The following is a 16,746-nucleotide window of genomic DNA, read 5'->3' as shown; positions in this document are numbered from 1 at the left end:
CGAAAGGAAAAGACAAAGTTTGATTACTAGCGAGTTTGGATACACATCCGGAAATAGTTTTTCTCAAAGCCAAAAAAAATTAGTATGAGTGTAAAATTTTAGAACAACTTCTAGAAATAAAAAAAAAGTCAACTCTTTGTGAAGCGAAATGCTTTTGCTTCTGACTTCTACTTATGGTATGCAAACACACTATTACGAGTTCACGGTCCCCTCTGTTTCTTTGCGAGTAAGAGGCGATAACTTGACTCCCACCAGTGGCATGACGGACTTTCACAACCCCTTCGCATGTGGATGTGGTTGGAAACGAAACTCATTGTGCCGTCGAGGCATGTTGACATACTCCCTCCGTCCTACTTTACTTGCTTAAAATGGTTTTTGCACACAGATTAAGGAAAGTAGAGAAAGGAGAATTTTTCCAAAAATCACCCCCACACTAGTATTTACGATGCATTTAGTTTTTTGGTCTAATAGACAGAAGAGTATTTAAGATGTGCATGGGAAATATAATTACCTGATTCCAACATAGGGGTAAATTAGGCTAAAATAGTTAAAAATATGAAACTTAGCAACTAAAGTAGGACAAAAATGATGCCCAATTTAAACAATTAAACTAAGACGGAGGGAGTAATAAATTAGAATTTGGTCTGGACCAGCTGAAGGGCCGATCCGATAGGGGTAGCCCCTTTACCCATATGGTATCAAACCAGAAAAAAGCCAAAAACCCCACTATATGTCACAATCTAATTAGTTAACAATAAAAAAAAAGTCAAATAGGGTTTTGATTGGTGAATAACATAACCTTTCCAAAACCAATAAATTCTTCACACGTCAAATCCAGATCACTCATCATTATTGTTTAAAAGATAAACACAACTAACTCTTCTGTTGCTGTTGTAATAATAAAACCCAAACAAAAAGAAAACCAAAATTACTTCAAAACAAAGTTATGTTTTATTTTTACTGTCATCTTCTCTGTTTTTGTTGATTAATTTCGCCCCAAATTTATAAAACCCTATTTTTTTTTTTTATCAAATCGATTTGTTTCTTTTTGGATATGGAAGGAGGAGCATCATCATCATCAGGGTTTCCGTTTCCAAGAACTATTGAGGAGGTTTTTAAAGACTTTAAAGGAAGGCGTCAAGCCTTACTCAAAGCTCTTACATCTGGTTAGTAATTCTTTTTTTTTTTTTTTTTTTTTTGTGGATTTTTTTTGTCTTTGTGATTGAATTGGGGTTTTTGTTGTTACAGATGTTGATGAATTTTATGCCCAGTGTGATCCTGAGAAGGAGAATTTGTGTTTATTTGGGCATAGGAATGAGACATGGCAAGTGAATATGCCAGTTGAAGAAGTACCTCCTGAGATACCAGAGCCAGCATTGGGGATTAATTTTGCTAGAGATGGGATGCAATCCAAGGATTGGATATCATTGGTTGCTGTTCATAGTGATGCTTGGTTAATGGCTGTTGCTTTCTATTTTGGTGCGAGATTCGGGTTTGACAAAAATGATCGGTAAGATTTTTGGATTCTTTTTTTCTTTCTTTTATTTGTTTGTCACCATTTTTGCATTTCTTGAACTTTTATTAGTTAAGAACAAGAACTGAACTAGATAATTTTTGAATTACGTCTTGAATTTGTAGATTAAGTAGTTGAAATGCAAGTAGGGCAAGAGAATGTCGAGGTTTGAAAACTAAGAATGTTTGCTTGCTACATGGTAAAACTGCATTAAATTTTGAACTGATTTTTTAGTTGCATTACTCTAAGTACTGTGTCTAAATCACAATTGAACTGTTTTTCATAAAAGGAACGTGATGCTTTTCTGAAATTTGGGATGAATAAGCGGATGGATTTATGAGTATGGCACTTCATGGCCATTCAGCTGTGTTAAGCTAATGTGATAGATCTCTTGAGTTGTGTAATTTAATCGAGAGATTTCATGTGGTGTATTTAACAATTTCAATGTAAAATTTGAACGGTGCTGAAGAAGTATCTACAGTATTTTACGGTGACCAACTTAGACAGTTCAACTCACATGTAGGATGTAGCCTTGGCCACCGCATCCTGAGAGTTCTATAACAATGGCGTGCCCAATCCTAACATTAATACAACTAGTGTCATAGGATTCCACTCGAATACTTGGTTACGCATGGGGCGATGGAAGCTGGGCTTGTTAGTGGCTCATCTGATAAGCAACAAACAGATTACCCAAGAAGTGCCTAAATAAACTCAAATGTCTTCTCTTGATATTTTATCGTGCAGTCACGAAGACTGCAATTTAAAGATGTAGAACTTATATTGTTTAATGGTGTTTAGGCTGCAGTATAAGGTTAGGTACACTGTTAATATCGGATTTTAGATTTGTGGCACTGGGTTCTCTATTGGAGATTTTGAGGTGTTGGCATAATGCCTCTTTCAGTCTTTCTTCACTTGTAACTTGAATATAGTATCTTTGTAGGAAGCCGACTTAGTGGCAAAAGATATACTGAGTACTTTCATTTATGTGCTTTGTAGAGATATGCACCATACATTTTGATAGGGACGATTTGTTTTGATAACTGTAATCTTTACCCTGGTTTTTAGGACTCAATAGGAATGTTTGCGTATTGATTTACCTGGAGATTCTGCCCAGAACGCTGTTGTTTGGAAGGGCTTTTTGATAAGGGTTGCTTATGACAAGGCTATAGCATCACAGTGTTCTATTACTCTTCTGTGTCTTTTACTTGTGGCTTTAGCTGGAAGTTACACCTCTGGTGTTATTTGAACCTCCAAACCTGCAGCTTCAAACGTAATAAGAACACTTCCTGAAAACACTCTCTTAACCTGGAACGAAAACTGACCATTTGAAATAAAATAAGTTTTTTTGCAATGCTCTGAGGGTGCATTGTCACTACAGGATCAGCTGTAATACATATGCAATTACCATCAAAAATTTGTGTACACCTGCAATGCTTATTTTTTCATGGTATTTCATCCATGCATAGTTATTGATAATCAAAATCCTGAATATCTATCTAGATTGAATCTGAGTCTTGTTAGCAACTCTTCATTCCAGGAAGAAGCTCTTCAAGATGATAAATGATCTTCCCTCCTTATTTGAAGTTGTGACTGAAATTGCTAAAAGGCAAGCAAGTGAAAAAACAACAGCCACACCCCATGGTAGCAACAGAAACAAACCAAGTGGGATAATGGTAAAATCTTAATATTCTTGATAGTATTAGTTTCACATGTATCTGCATATCCTATGGGTCTACTAAGTTCATTGGTTATGCGGTTATTTTCTACAGCAACAGCGTCAACCAGAACCCCAGACAAAGGGGTTGCTGAAAATGCCACCACCACAAGAGGAACAAGAAGAAGAGGAGGAAGATAGTGGTGGTGAAGCAGGCGAGGATGATGAGCAAGGGGCCACTTGTGGAGCCTGTGGGGATAGCTATGCAAGTGATGAATTCTGGATCTGCTGTGATGTTTGCGAGAAATGGTTTCATGGTGAGTGTGTGAAAATCACACCTGCAAAAGCTGAGAGCATCAAACACTACAAGTGTCCAGCCTGCAGCAGCAACAAGAGGTTAAAACATGGATAGGTATTTAAGTGGTGCAAGTGTAAGAGGAATACCATAAATGTTACTAGCAATAGCTGTGTATCAAAAGAACGATAGAAGCAATAGATCTGAAAAGTTCGAGGTGGAAAAGGGTCCAGCTGCTCATAGTCATATAAAATTATGACTAAAAATGAATAGGTTGGTTTTATATGGGTTGTGTTCTTGTGAACACGTTGTTTGGACTAACTTCCGGGACTATACGTTTTTTCCCGTGCAGGTCCAGTATTTTTGATAACTGAACTGTTGTTTTAAGTGTTGCAGCAGCTAAATTGAAAACCGGGCTTCTGTCTTTTTCTTTTTAGATCTTGTTAATCCTCTCGGGAAAAATCTAATTCTCATAGTGCTTGCTTTTCGAACTTGCAGGATTGTATCAGTTCTCATAAAGGGCATTTCCTTTTTTCATTTTTCCACTTCGAGTTTCTTTGTTTTGTTGCATGTTAGTGGTGCCCGTCACTGTTGCGGATGTTGAGATCAAGTGCAATGCGTGTATTAGTAGTGAATAATCTGTCACAGATTTTACACAGTGGTCACTTAACTTATGCCCAGTCTTGACTCACGTTGTGGTTCAAGATGTAGTTTGAATGAAAGCTTGAGTGATGCTCTAAATGGCTTAGCGCAAGACTAATAAGTGAGGACTCGTTGACATGCACAGGGCCGGCTTATACACAAGGCAGTATAGGCAGCTGCCTAGGGCCCAATTTGCTAGGGGGCCCAAAAAGGTTGGGTCATACTACCTATACATACGTCAAAGGAAAAAAAAAATTTCTTTAATTCCACGAGGAGTCGAGGACAACAGGCACAACTTCCTTCCTCTTCTTTATCTTTCAGAAACACTAAATCAGATCTTATCATCTCGATCAAAAAATTCACAACCAACATCATCCATCATCTATGATCTATTTGTGTCTCATAAGGTAATATTAACTTACTCTTGCAAATTTAGAATTTTGAATGATTAATGATTGAGTAATTTTGTTAGGGTTTGAGAGTTGTGAACCAAAATTTGGGGTATTTATAAATTTTGATTGTAAAAAGGAGGTTAAGGAACAACCAACAGTTAACAATCGTGGGTTTAGGCGTTAATTAGAATTTTGACATGAATTTATCTTGAATTGTGTTGTTAATTAGAAATTTAGAATTTTGATATGAATTTATCTTGCATTTAGGAAATTGCTAAGCCTGTTAGGATTCTCTGCAGTGTACTTTTTTTACATGAAGTGGGATTTTGCCTTTTGCCAATTTTAATACTTCTATCATGTATTCATGTGTACTGACACCTTGGTAAACAATTCATTTGTTTATCTGTGTACAAGGTAATATAAGCAATCCAAGCCGACAAGGCGAAAACCATGACTGGAAAGCAGAAAAGTGGTCATGCCAAAGCGGTAATACGACAAAGAAAAGATGCCGTAGAAAGGTCTCAAACCGGAGATATGAATAAATATTTGGTACCAAGTGGTGCAACATATATATAACTTCTTCTCAGGATCTACAAAACGTTGGACGGTGTTTAAGAAACATGTAAAAGGTCTTACGGTTAAACCATTATCAGATACTCGGTGGGAGAGTCATATAGAAGCTATCAAAGCAATCCGATTTCAAGCTCCCGAAATACGAGATGCCTTAATAGAGCTGTCGACTTCGGCTGATTTTGATGCGAAGACAAGGGGTACTGCTTATTCCATATTGACACGAGAGATTGATAATTTTGAGATTATACTTGGTATGGTTGTTTGGCATAGAGCACTACTTGTGGTTAACTCAGTGAGCATTAAACTTCAAACCGAAGATATGAATCTTGATGATGCCGTTACTAAACTAAAAGATCTTGTTTCTTTCTTTAAGGATTACAGAAGGAATGGATTTGAGGGGGCATTGGAAGAAGCTAAAATACTTGCAACATCCATGAATATAGAGCCTATTTTTTATGAGGTACGAGTACGAAAAAGAAAAAAGCACTTTGATGAAATCGATGAGATAGAGGAAGTACAACCACCACTGCAAGGTATGGAATCCTTCCGAATTGAATACTTCATTTTTATAATGGACCAGGCTATTTCTTCTCTCAAACGTAGGTTTAAACAATTTCAAGCATACGAGGAAACTTATGGATTTTTGTTTAATATAGAAAAATTAAGGTCTCTTGATGATAGTACCTTACGGAATTCTTGTGTGAAACTTGAAAAGTACCTAAGCTATGAAATGGAATTCGATATCAATGGGGATGAGTTATATACGGAGTTGAAGGTTTTGCGAAGTTTTTTGCCTAACGAAACAAAAAAGGCTATTGACGTGTTGAGTTTCTTAACAAATATGGGTGGCTGCTATTCAAATGCGTATATTTCATATAGAATTTTATTGACAATCCCTGTTACAGTTGCATCTGCAGAAAGAAGTTTTTCGAAGTTAAAGTTGATCAAATCCTACCTTCGATCAACGATGTCTCAAGAAAGATTAAACGGACTAGCGATGTTATCCATTGAAGCAGATATGCTAAGTAGTATTGACTATGATAGTATTATAAATGAGTTCGCATCCGTAAATGCGAAAAGGTCGATCTTTACGTCCATTACTAGTATTGTATCTTCTTGAACAAAATGATAAATGTTTGGTAATATTATACTCATATCATCATGTGTTATCAGGTACGTCTTTTGTGCTATCAGGTAAATATTTTTGTGTAATGCATCGGTTATTCAGTAGTCCAAAAAAGGCCCAATTTTTATTTGTCGTCTAAGGTACCCAAATACTGTAAGACGGCCCTGGACATGCATGCCCAATTTTGGCATTCTTCCATAAATTAGTGCATTCATCTTCTCATTTCAATTTCATATTCTTAGATTTTATAAAGTGAATAAACAATATGGATAAATGTATTATCAATTGGCCCAATTCATTTGATTGAAAATATGGCTCACAAGGAACAGCTTCTGGTTTGGATTTATTAGCGCCACTGTTTCTTAAACACCATCTATAATATAAAGGAAAATGATTGACAGAAATTCTGGTGTCGTTTTTTTCTGACCAAACTGCCCTTCCCTGTTTTCATTATGTTCATAGTAAATCGTAATAACCCAGAAATGGAGAGGGTACGTCCGTAAAATGACGAGTTTCACTCTCATTTTCCTGACTAAATGTCCCTCCGTGTTTTTAAAGTTTTCCCAACGCCATCACGAGATTCTGGTGAATTTCCTAAACACGAAGGGTATTTAGTATTTACATAATCTGCCTTTCCTATTTCTGAAAAATTATATTTTAATTGAATTCATAGAGCACTGAATGCTTCTTCACAACTCATATACTCCCTCTATTATTTTTTAATAGGCTGGTTTTGTTTTTAAAGAAAATTAAGGAAATTAAGTGAACTAATCATTGAAAGTGGTTCTCATGACACTTCTCAATAAAAGAAGTGAAGTGCAATGGTCCCCATGACATTTGTCAGCAAAAGAAATAAAAAGAAATGGTTCACATGACACTTGTTATCAAAAGAAGTTAAGAGAAAGTGGTCCGATAAAAACTGAAGTAATATTAGACTTTCCTATATAGGAAACCAGCCTATTTTTTTTTGAAACATTTATTTATAGAAACCGGCCTATTAAAAAAGAACGGAGGATGTACAAATTTACGTATTCATCTGATATATTTCAATTCATACATCAACCATTTAAATAAATTAGTCGACCAAACATTAATGAATACTCTTTGAAATTTATGGAAAACCCTGCCAGTTTACAACCTCAAAGATAAATTATAACCCGTTCCCATGTTCCATGAGCTGTCTCCCACAACCAATGGACGCAGGGTAGACAAGTTAGACAACATGCTCAGAGACAGGTGCCCAGACCAGGGGACCTAAATACAAGCAACAAACTTTCTGCAATTTACAAAAACTTCTGCATAGATGCATTGCAGATTCCCTTAAAGTTAGACAAGCAATGCCTCTCAGCTACACACAAGCTCCCTGCAAGGCTGCAAATGAAGAGGTTGGTTCCCCACATCAAACAAGAAAAGGAAGGAAACTTATGTGAAAGCCTATTACACCACCTTACCAAAAGTAATTCTTCCTGAGCAATTAAGAAGTGCAATTCAAAATTTGAGAATTTGTTTAGGATGGCTTCCTAGTTTTCCTAGTGCTTTATCCATTGCCATGGGAAATTTTTCAAAAGGAACTAGCTCCAATCTACAAAGAAACACAGAAGTAAAAACAAATCCTTAAGAATGCATGCTAGAGTCGTCGTATCTGTCCTAATGCGGTAAGAAAAGAAAACATATACATCGTAATAATACTACCTCCGTTTCAAAAAGATAAACTTGTTTCATGCATAATTTGTACATAAAACAAGCATCTTTGAAACGGAAGGAATAATAATAATAATAATAATAAGAAGAAATCATACTCATAGTTTAACTTTCCCACTTGCATTAAACTCAAAAGGTAATCTACCAAAACTTTGGTGTCTTGGATTCTTTCCGGGATCATCATTTTTTTCAGCCAGAATCCCCGTAAGGTAAGATCCTGTAGACATAATACATTGACAAAATTGTATCAATGACTAGCTAAAAAGCAACAGAGTGGTTACTAACAGTTATTTTGACACTGCACACAACCATAGATAGCGTTTCCAGAAAAGTATACTATTTTGAAGTGTTACTAGTCAAAGACTTGATTAACTTGGCATCCAGCCTCCGGGACAGGAATTGGAAAAGAAGTTTTACAACAAAGGATTTGGTTGTAGCAACCTGAAACTAGAGTGAACTAGAATATTTGGGCCAAATTCATACAGAAAAAGACAGTAAATATGGAAATCACATCCGACTATAACGTAAATATTGAGATATCTAGTCAGTGGACTACCTTAAAAACGAAAGCGGAAGTTGAGACAGTAATAGGCTTTCTAGACATACCACCATAAGTTACCATGGTGCCTCCCTGCCTGTAAAAATAAGACTCTTATCAGCTCATTCAAGGAAAACCTGGAATTGTTTTTCGTATCATGTTGTTGATTCTTACAGAAAGTGAAGTTAAAGACGGACTAAAATAACTCGAACAACGACTGATATCAGCTACTGTAATCGAAAAGGGAGATTTCATTCTCTTAACAGTTACTGGAAGCAGTGCTTCACCTTAAAAAATTGAGGACTAACGTAGCAGAATTGCCGCTAACGCTGTTGAATCCCAGTGCAGGCTCAGGTAAGGAACCCTAGCTAGTTAACGTATATTAGTATAACATACAATCATAAATATCATAAACAATTGGGAAGCCAAATTCCAAAAATCGATAAGAAAAATTGGTTGATACCAGGACACTCTTGATGTCTTTCACTTGTAATTGACTCTCCGTATACACTTTATCTGCGCCAAGTTTCTTAAGTCTTTCTTTCGCATCATCTGACCCAGCTCTGCATAAGAAAGGGAGGTGTAATGAGTATGAACTGCAATGATCTTGCTCTTCTATGAATGGAGGCGTCTACAGTAGTTCCTGATTTCGTTTTCCGATAGAAAGAAAATAAATTTAACAGTTTGCACCTGTCTCTTATAATATTGATGCTATGGACTCCTCGAAGCTTGGCAAGCTGAATGATGCACTGCCCCACAATACTTGTTGAACCATTTTGCACGATAGTATCCCCTAAATATACATATCACCTCATCAGGTAAATTTAAATGCATGGAATTCAAACTAAATTATCTAATAAATAAGATACCTGAATTAAGTTTAGCAAAGTCATCTAGCAATAATAATGCAGTCAATGGATTCACAGAGACCACAGCAGCAAGATCCATAGGTACGTTTTTATTGATTTTGTGCCAGGCACTCTCTTTTTTCACAACGTAAGTCTGCCATGTCCCTAATCACCCATGTTTATTTTTAAAACGACGACAAAACCTAAACGTGAGAAACCAGAAAATGTTCAATGAAGTCGTGAGATCTTAAATCCACTAGATCACATGATAGAAACCACATTACAGAACATACCGAGTGAAGGAGGCATTGGTATGACCCAATCACCAAGAGAAAGACCTTTGACAGCAGACCCAAAGGCATATACTTCCCCAACACCCTCGCGCCCTCCAACTGCAGGAAATGGAATCTCAATTGGATATACACCTACAAACAAATTCAAACTTGAGACTCTGAGTGTTTAGAGCACAAAATCAAAAAAGAAAACAAAACATTGTTTGTTTGCAGCTGACTCGGCGTCTGGGTTTGAGTCAACTCCTAACTCACGCCGAGTCAGCAGTCAGACTGTTTGTTTTTTACTTTGAGTCAGATTTAAATCGACCTCTGTTTCAGATCTAATCTCTGATTCGGACCCGTTTGAGTCAGATAACAAACCTCTGACTCATGGGCCAAGCCACTGACTCACATATTTTTGAGTCAGTTGAGTCAGATCTGACTCAAAATAAACATACTGAGTCAGATCCATATGAATCAGGTGATTTCACTCAGATCCAGATGACTCATCTGAGTCGTCTGGATCTGAGTGAAATCACCTGACTCATCTGGATCTGAGTCGATATGTTTGTTTTGAGTCAGATCTGACTCATCTGACTCGGAAATAAGTGAGTCAGTGGTTTGGTCTCATGAGTCAGGGGTATTTTGTTACCTGACTCAAATGAGTCCGAGTCAGGGGTTATGTCTGAATCAGAGGTCGAGTCAGATCTGACTCAAAATGGAAAACAAACGGTCTGACTGCTGACTCGGTCCGAGTCAGGGGTTGACTCAGATTCAGACGCCGAGTCAGCCGCAAACAAACAAGTTCTTAGCTAGTAACATATCCTGATATCCAAGTAACAACATTTGAAGCATATTGGTTTACAAACCTTGAACCATATTGATATCAGAAGGCTGAATTGGAGAAGCAAGCATTTTAACACATACTTCATTTTCTTTAATCTCAACGGGAGATAACTCAATTACTCTGCAATTGAACACAACAAGTTGTACTCAAATAAAAATAATGTAACAGAAGTTTTTTTATTTTTTTAACAGTAACGTAAAGAGCAAGTTCAAAACCTGGCAACTTCATCAGGTGAACCACGTTGTTCAAGCACCACAGCCAATGATGGTGGAGATAAGTTTGATGGATAAGCTTCAATACCACCCATTCGATTACACCGTATGCTGGCTATTTTATCACATTAAAAGTTCAAATTACATTAAAAACATAATGGCATATATACATACGTCCTACAAACACCCGAAACGAATTTGTGACTTAGATATCATCATGTAAGTGAGTTCATTTGGGTCTCTCGAGCTCTACTACGAGTTATAACACAGAGTATCGTTTTCAACAATGAAAGTAAATCAGCTGTTAAGTGATTGAATAAAGTTGGACCAAATCTCATGCAGAAAGTAAATCTAAAAATATCTCTCTACGTAGCTGAAGATGTTCATCAAAGTGATACAACACAAAATAAAAAAAATGCGTAAACAAATCATTAACTTACCTGAGGAAATTAGAGAAATATAGAGATAGAAATGAACATAGAAAACCAAGAATAGACATATACATATATATATATATACACGGAGAAAGGTGGAGACGACTGACAGTTAAGGTTACAAACAATGAAAACCGGCAGTCGTACAAATAACTAACTAACAATCTTAACTCCTCAAATTGGAACCTTGAAGAACTAGCTAGGACCCTTAGTGAAGATGTTTGGTCGTTCCCGAACATTTTTTTTAGTTATAGAAAAAACAGTTGATATTCAAAATTCTACTCGCAGGCACAAAGGATACATCCTTTTTAAATGAGGAGATCCCCTCACACTCTTATTTTCACACTATCACACACGTTAAGAGGCATTTTCTTAATCAAAATCAAACAATAAGGTAGTTGGAGCTAATATTTTGTGAATAAGTTTGTCTTGCAAAGCTCTACATACCCACAAAAAATGAGCTCATTCCGAAATACCAAACTTCACCATCTACCAATCTTAATTTTAATGGTTGAAAATTAGTGGATTTTCAACGGTCAATTTTCAAAGTCGTAGATGGTGGAGTTATACGTTTCGGAATGAGCTCATTTTTTGCGGATATGTAGATCTTTGTAAGACGAATATATTCCAAAAATATTAGCTTCAAATACTTTACCATTTAATTTTGATTGAGAAAAATTTCTCCAAACGTGTGAGATAGTGTGAAAATAACAATGTAAGGGGATCCTCCCTCTTTTTAAATTTCACAATATTAAATTTATTACAGGGTCTACAACACATGGATGTGCGGTCCAAAAGGATAGTTTTTTGGTCCTCCCTCCGCCCCTAATTAGATGAACTATTTGTAGTTTGCACAAATTTTAAGCCAAGGAGGAAAATGAAGTATATTTAAGTATTTTTTACAATTATACCCTTCTGGGCAATAATTAGTAGAATTTAGAAACGATTTATCTCTTAAACTATACCACTTTATAAACTTTATACCGTTGAAAAGCATTTTAAAACACCTACACAACGAATATAAACATGACTATCAAATTATACATATTTCATATAGTAACAATAATCAATTAAAAAGATAGTTTTAGAAATACCTCATTGATTAGTGAAATAGCTCATCTATTGTTGGACAAAACTAAAAACCAAATAGCTCATCTAATTAGGGACGGAAGGAGTACATTTTATACACGTAACTAAACTAACTCTAATCAAATGGAAAATCCTTCTCTTTGTCCTTCCTTTATCTTTCTCTATATTTCTCCTTCAAAACGTTATCATGCACGAAGCGACCGCAGAGCTAGAATGAATCAGATTTTTTTTTTAATATGGATTATTGGACATCAATTGTCGTCAAGCTAATGAAATCGCTGGAATCAAATCAGATAAGTTGGATCTATTTTTTTAATCAAATAAGTCGGATCTATTTTTTCCCCCTGTTTTTGATTTTGGCATATACGTTGGAAATATTGTAATCAGGGATAATTTTGATTAATCATTTGTAATCAGGAATTAGTTTGATACTATTTTTTTGGTTTTGGTACTGTGTATGTACTAAGTAATTAGGGATTATTTTGATTGATCTTAATCTAATCTGTTTGTGTATGTACTAATCAGAGATTACTTTGATTAGTCCCGTCCGTAGTTTGGGATTTGCTTGCGGATCCAGATGGGAAGAAAACCTGCATGTTCGTATTCCGTGGGGAAAGATGGGAAGGAGGGAAACTTCTGTGGACCAAAAATCTGATGCTTTGAACAACCTCCCCATACCCGGACCCGTCCGCCCAAACTCGGCTCCAGCTGTTGTCCCGTTCTGTTCCGGTTCTAGGACGTACTGTCCATTTTTGTGTGTGGCTCGGGACGTGCACGACGAAGGCCATTCCGGTCTTGTACTTATACAGGGGGAACCAAAGGTTGGTTTTGTATATGTACTGTACCGTGGGACTAAAGCTCGACTTGAGGTATGTAACTAATATTAATGTGGATTTTAATATTAAATACATGTTGGGATTATTTATTTATTTTTAGAACATGTCTAGTTCTATTTTTTCTCCTTAAGATAAATTCATATCATATAAACGGTCAATTTAAATTATCTGATGTCGTTTATTAAGAATTTTGGTTAATGTTTTTTTAGTTCTTTTGAATTTTATAATTGGCTATAGTTGAATGGTGTCTCTTGTTCAATTGGTTGTACCAACTCGATTCCAATGTATTCATTTGAAATTTAGAAATACTTAAACACCATTATTTTCTCCCTAAATTTGAACGTTTTGTGGGATGTAATTCATTTGCTCGACTACTAAAGAGTCGATATTTTCAAAAGATGCGTTGGAAATAAATCACATGTATTCTATTTTTTGTGGAAGAACTCACAAAAGGTGATACGAGTCAGAAAATTTCCATTTCTCTACATCATCCATGATACTAAAGAACCAGTATATGTTGAAGTATAACAACAAGAGAACTATGTTTAGTAATATACTCAACCTAAAGTACGTGGTTGACATGTGTAGTGAGATTCTCTTGGCCTGTTGAGATAATGAATTTTCTCAAATTAAGCTAAATGTAGCAAAATTGAAAATGGAGAGAACCCCGAAGTAGTGAGGGTTAGACGTACCGACTCATATAAACATGTGAAAAAGAACATATATATCATGAGACAAAAGATGTATTTTTTTCCCCAATAGTAATGACACCAAAGTACAGGTATCAATTGAATATGAGATGAAGCTAAAATGTAACTCTAGCTCCCATCATAAATGAAAGAGTTGGAAATGCACCTAGTCATAGATGTTAGTATATACAATGTAATTTGTGTATCATAATAGCAACCAATTTTCACATCAACTTTAATGGCAACAAGAATTTTGCCTGGCCAATCAACTATTTAATTGAACTAGATCCAATGTCTGCGCTTATGGAATGAAAAGAACATCATTCCCACAAGATATAAATTCTCTAAAGCACTTGAGATATATCTGGATGAAACTAACATATATTCACTCTAAAGTAATAAGGCCACACCACTTATTAAATCACTTATAAATCAATGTCTAACTGATAGTGATTTTTTTTCTCCCACTAGTTCAAGGAATATAAACTAGTTTTTGAACTAATTATTTATAATGTGACTATGATGATTGGATCATCGAGCGAAGCACTGCTCAAAATTTGTTTCCAAGAAGGAACAAAGATTAAAAGTCACAAATGCTCTATATGTACTGAGAGCTAATCACCTTCTTAAATTCTAAAGAGGCCCGTGCAAGTGGATATCATATGGAAACTCATAGTGATGAGAATGTAATTGATTGCATCTTTTATATCTCTAATGCATATGGAAGAAAACATATTTTAGAGAAAACTAATGAGTCAATCTAGTGAAATGTAAATCATTGTAGTGTTTGGATTACTGAATCCATAATGACACCGACGATGAAATATTGGGAATTGACTCATACAAGCTTTGAAATAACCATAAAGACACTTTGGTTGTGATATGATGTTTTGTTTTGAAATGATTCACAATAAGTGGAGGCACATCTCTCAATAAGTGTTTTCTAAAGTACTAGATGCACAAACCCCCCTTCCCATTATGCTTCTAAGAAAGAAAACATATCACTCATTTTACAAAGTCTTCAGTAAAACAGGATCGAGACCATCCTAAGATGCAAATGGAAAACAACCTATACTACAAAAAAAAACAAGGTAATCTAGAAATATATCCACGTAGAATGCGAACCATTAAAGTGACTTATGGCTCTGGTGGATGTTTTCACACTTTGGACTATTTATAGTTCGCAATAAGTTTTGCGTTTGGAAAACTACTAGCACATATTATGCATGTAAGGTCTCACCACCTCTTGTAAATGTTAGCTAGTGCACATCAAAATGACTTGATGGTTATTGCATATTTAATAGGATCAATACAGAGCATCCTATACCTCATGGTCTCGCAAAAGCTATCATCAAAGGTTTACAAATGATGTCTAAGGCATGGTTATGCGTACAAACCTACCTTTAACTGCTTGGGGGATATGCAATATTAAATGCACATTTACTTAAATTCGTTTTAGAACCCAATATTAGTCAACTTTCTCTGAGTACCAGTTGATAACTGGATATAATCCTGACACTCGTATTCTAACGCATTTTTGGTTGCACTATATATGTGCCATTACGAGTCCACATCGTACTATGATGAGTCACAAAAACGATTAACTAGTTTATCAGTGAACAACAAGAGCACTGATAAGTGCCTAAAATACATCTTTTGAATGTCGATTTCCTTTGTTTTTCTTAGTTATTTCTCTTGTATTATTTGTATATTACGCTTTGTTTTCATTTTATAGGTACTTTGGAGTCATGCAACGGGAAAGAAGGAAAATATAAGTTCAATTCATTGCTTGGAGACATTGAGAGTTGGCGGAGTCGAAGGATAGACAGATGCAAGACTTTAAAGTATCAAACAAGATTGCTAGAGCACATTCTTGGATTCCAGTGAACCATTATCGGAACTGTTAAAGGAAGACTACATTTCATTAAGGGCCACCTGCATGTCCATTACTAAATCTGAGGAGTTATTAGGTCAATTTATATTCCTAGCAGACCAGCTCCCACATCAAGTTCGCTGCCTCTGTACCAAGGGTCCACACCGGCAACCATGGTTCGTTGGGGGTATGTTCGATGATTTAAGACAAGTTCACACAGGAAAGAAGAACACGGCAGGCTCACGTACGAGTTTGTAAAAGATTTGTGAAGCTTTTGATGATTTAAGACAACCACCCCCATTACGAGTCCACATCGTATTATGATGAGTCACAAAAACGATTAACTAGTTATGTTGGATATTTACTGGCATGGTATGCCATTGGTACCGTGGTGCGGCTAGCATGGTTGGCATGTCTTGGCGCGGAGATGTGGTTGGCACGACATGCCATTGGCACTGTAGTGCGGATGGCATGGTTGGCATGCCATTGGCACTGTAGTGCGGATGGCATGGTTGGCATGCCTTGGTGCGGAGATGTGGCTGTCATGGTATGCCATTGGTACTGTGGTGCGGCTGGCATGGTTGGCATGCCTTGGCGCGGAGAGGTTGTCAGTCGGTATTGAGGGTTCTACCGTGGAATATAGCGTATAAAAAAAAAAGGTACCCCAGTAATTTTTACGTAGGCATGTTGAATGATTCAATAAATGTGCTAGTGGTCGTAGTGACGTCATGTCATATGTAAGGTTTTACGATTTTAACCTTGAACTGAAAACCGCCATCAACAGAAGGTTCTCAAAAGTGTTTGTTTCATTCGACTAGTTGAACAAAAAAACATTTGACATCATCTATTAGATGTATGGGTTGCTTAAATTTCTGGCTCTTCTATTAGCAAAAGGTATAAAGCTGCATAGTTTTCTCTTCCGCAAATATTTCTGCAATGGGAGAATATTTTGAACGGTAGTTTCTGTTATAAGGATAATCTAAGCTAGACTTAGTTCCGTTATATCGGGATTCTTTAATCCATACTTTTTTTCTCCAATATAATATTTCTATTTTTCAGGAAAAAAAAAGAAGAAGAAGCGGAACTTTAAATGTTAAAATTCCAATTTTTTCTTGTTTTTTTTCATAAGGTAAGAAAATGTAGTATTTGACTATATAATTCAAAAGGAGAGGGTGATAAGGACACCACCAATTTTTTTGGGAACCTATATGG

The 16,746-nt window shown here is 36.1% G+C and overlaps 3 protein-coding genes across 3 annotated transcripts; 2 read left to right on the top strand and 1 right to left on the bottom strand.

Moving 5' to 3' along the window:
• Positions 1-896: 896 nt before the first annotated feature.
• LOC113355537 (PHD finger protein ALFIN-LIKE 7-like) lies at positions 897-4,007 on the top strand. Its single transcript, XM_026598415.1, has 4 exons — positions 897-1,166; positions 1,249-1,510; positions 3,051-3,186; positions 3,283-4,007. The coding sequence occupies exons 1-4, from the start codon at positions 1,055-1,057 to the stop codon at positions 3,577-3,579; spliced, it is 807 nt and encodes a 268-aa protein (XP_026454200.1). The 5' UTR covers positions 897-1,054; the 3' UTR covers positions 3,580-4,007.
• A 1,351-nt stretch (positions 4,008-5,358) lies between these two features.
• Positions 5,359-6,245, top strand: LOC113355538. The gene is made up of 2 exons (XM_026598416.1): positions 5,359-5,602; positions 5,726-6,245. Exons 1-2 carry the CDS (start codon positions 5,389-5,391, stop codon positions 6,187-6,189), a joined length of 678 nt encoding a protein of 225 aa, XP_026454201.1. The 5' UTR covers positions 5,359-5,388; the 3' UTR covers positions 6,190-6,245.
• Positions 6,246-7,210: 965 nt separating this feature from the next.
• On the bottom strand, positions 7,211-11,079 carry LOC113361017 (enoyl-[acyl-carrier-protein] reductase, mitochondrial-like). The gene is made up of 12 exons (XM_026604409.1): positions 11,054-11,079; positions 10,617-10,728; positions 10,424-10,521; positions 9,576-9,707; positions 9,304-9,447; positions 9,125-9,227; positions 8,898-8,997; positions 8,722-8,798; positions 8,453-8,531; positions 7,995-8,113; positions 7,647-7,777; positions 7,211-7,566 (listed from the first exon to the last, which is right to left on the bottom strand). The coding sequence occupies exons 2-11, from the start codon at positions 10,706-10,708 to the stop codon at positions 7,684-7,686; spliced, it is 1,038 nt and encodes a 345-aa protein (XP_026460194.1). The 5' UTR covers positions 10,709-10,728; positions 11,054-11,079; the 3' UTR covers positions 7,211-7,566; positions 7,647-7,683.
• Between the last annotated feature and the right edge of the window lie 5,667 nt (positions 11,080-16,746).

Source organism: Papaver somniferum, chromosome 3 (genome assembly GCF_003573695.1).
Source record: "Papaver somniferum cultivar HN1 chromosome 3, ASM357369v1, whole genome shotgun sequence".
Classification (NCBI taxonomy): Eukaryota; Viridiplantae; Streptophyta; class Magnoliopsida; order Ranunculales; family Papaveraceae; genus Papaver; species Papaver somniferum.
This window is presented reverse-complemented; position numbering and strand designations above follow the sequence as displayed.

Excerpts from the sequence above, each read along its gene's own strand:
- LOC113355537 (XM_026598415.1), top strand. The coding sequence starts at position 1,055 with ATGGAAGGAGGAGCATCATCATCATCAGGGTTTCCGTTTCCAAGAACT. Across the intron at positions 1,167-1,248 it reads ACTCAAAGCTCTTACATCTG|ATGTTGATGAATTTTATGCC; the intron begins GTTAGTAATTCT and ends TTGTTGTTACAG. Across the intron at positions 3,187-3,282 it reads ACAAACCAAGTGGGATAATG|CAACAGCGTCAACCAGAACC; the intron begins GTAAAATCTTAA and ends TATTTTCTACAG.
- LOC113355538 (XM_026598416.1), top strand. The coding sequence starts at position 5,389 with ATGAATCTTGATGATGCCGTTACTAAACTAAAAGATCTTGTTTCTTTC. Across the intron at positions 5,603-5,725 it reads AGTACAACCACCACTGCAAG|AAAAATTAAGGTCTCTTGAT; the intron begins GTATGGAATCCT and ends TGTTTAATATAG.
- LOC113361017 (XM_026604409.1), bottom strand. The coding sequence starts at position 10,708 with ATGGGTGGTATTGAAGCTTATCCATCAAACTTATCTCCACCATCATTG. Across the intron at positions 8,799-8,897 it reads AAGACATCAAGAGTGTCCTG|GGTTCCTTACCTGAGCCTGC; the intron begins GTATCAACCAAT and ends TTAACTAGCTAG. Across the intron at positions 8,114-8,452 it reads CTTCCGCTTTCGTTTTTAAG|GATCTTACCTTACGGGGATT; the intron begins GTAGTCCACTGA and ends TTATGTCTACAG.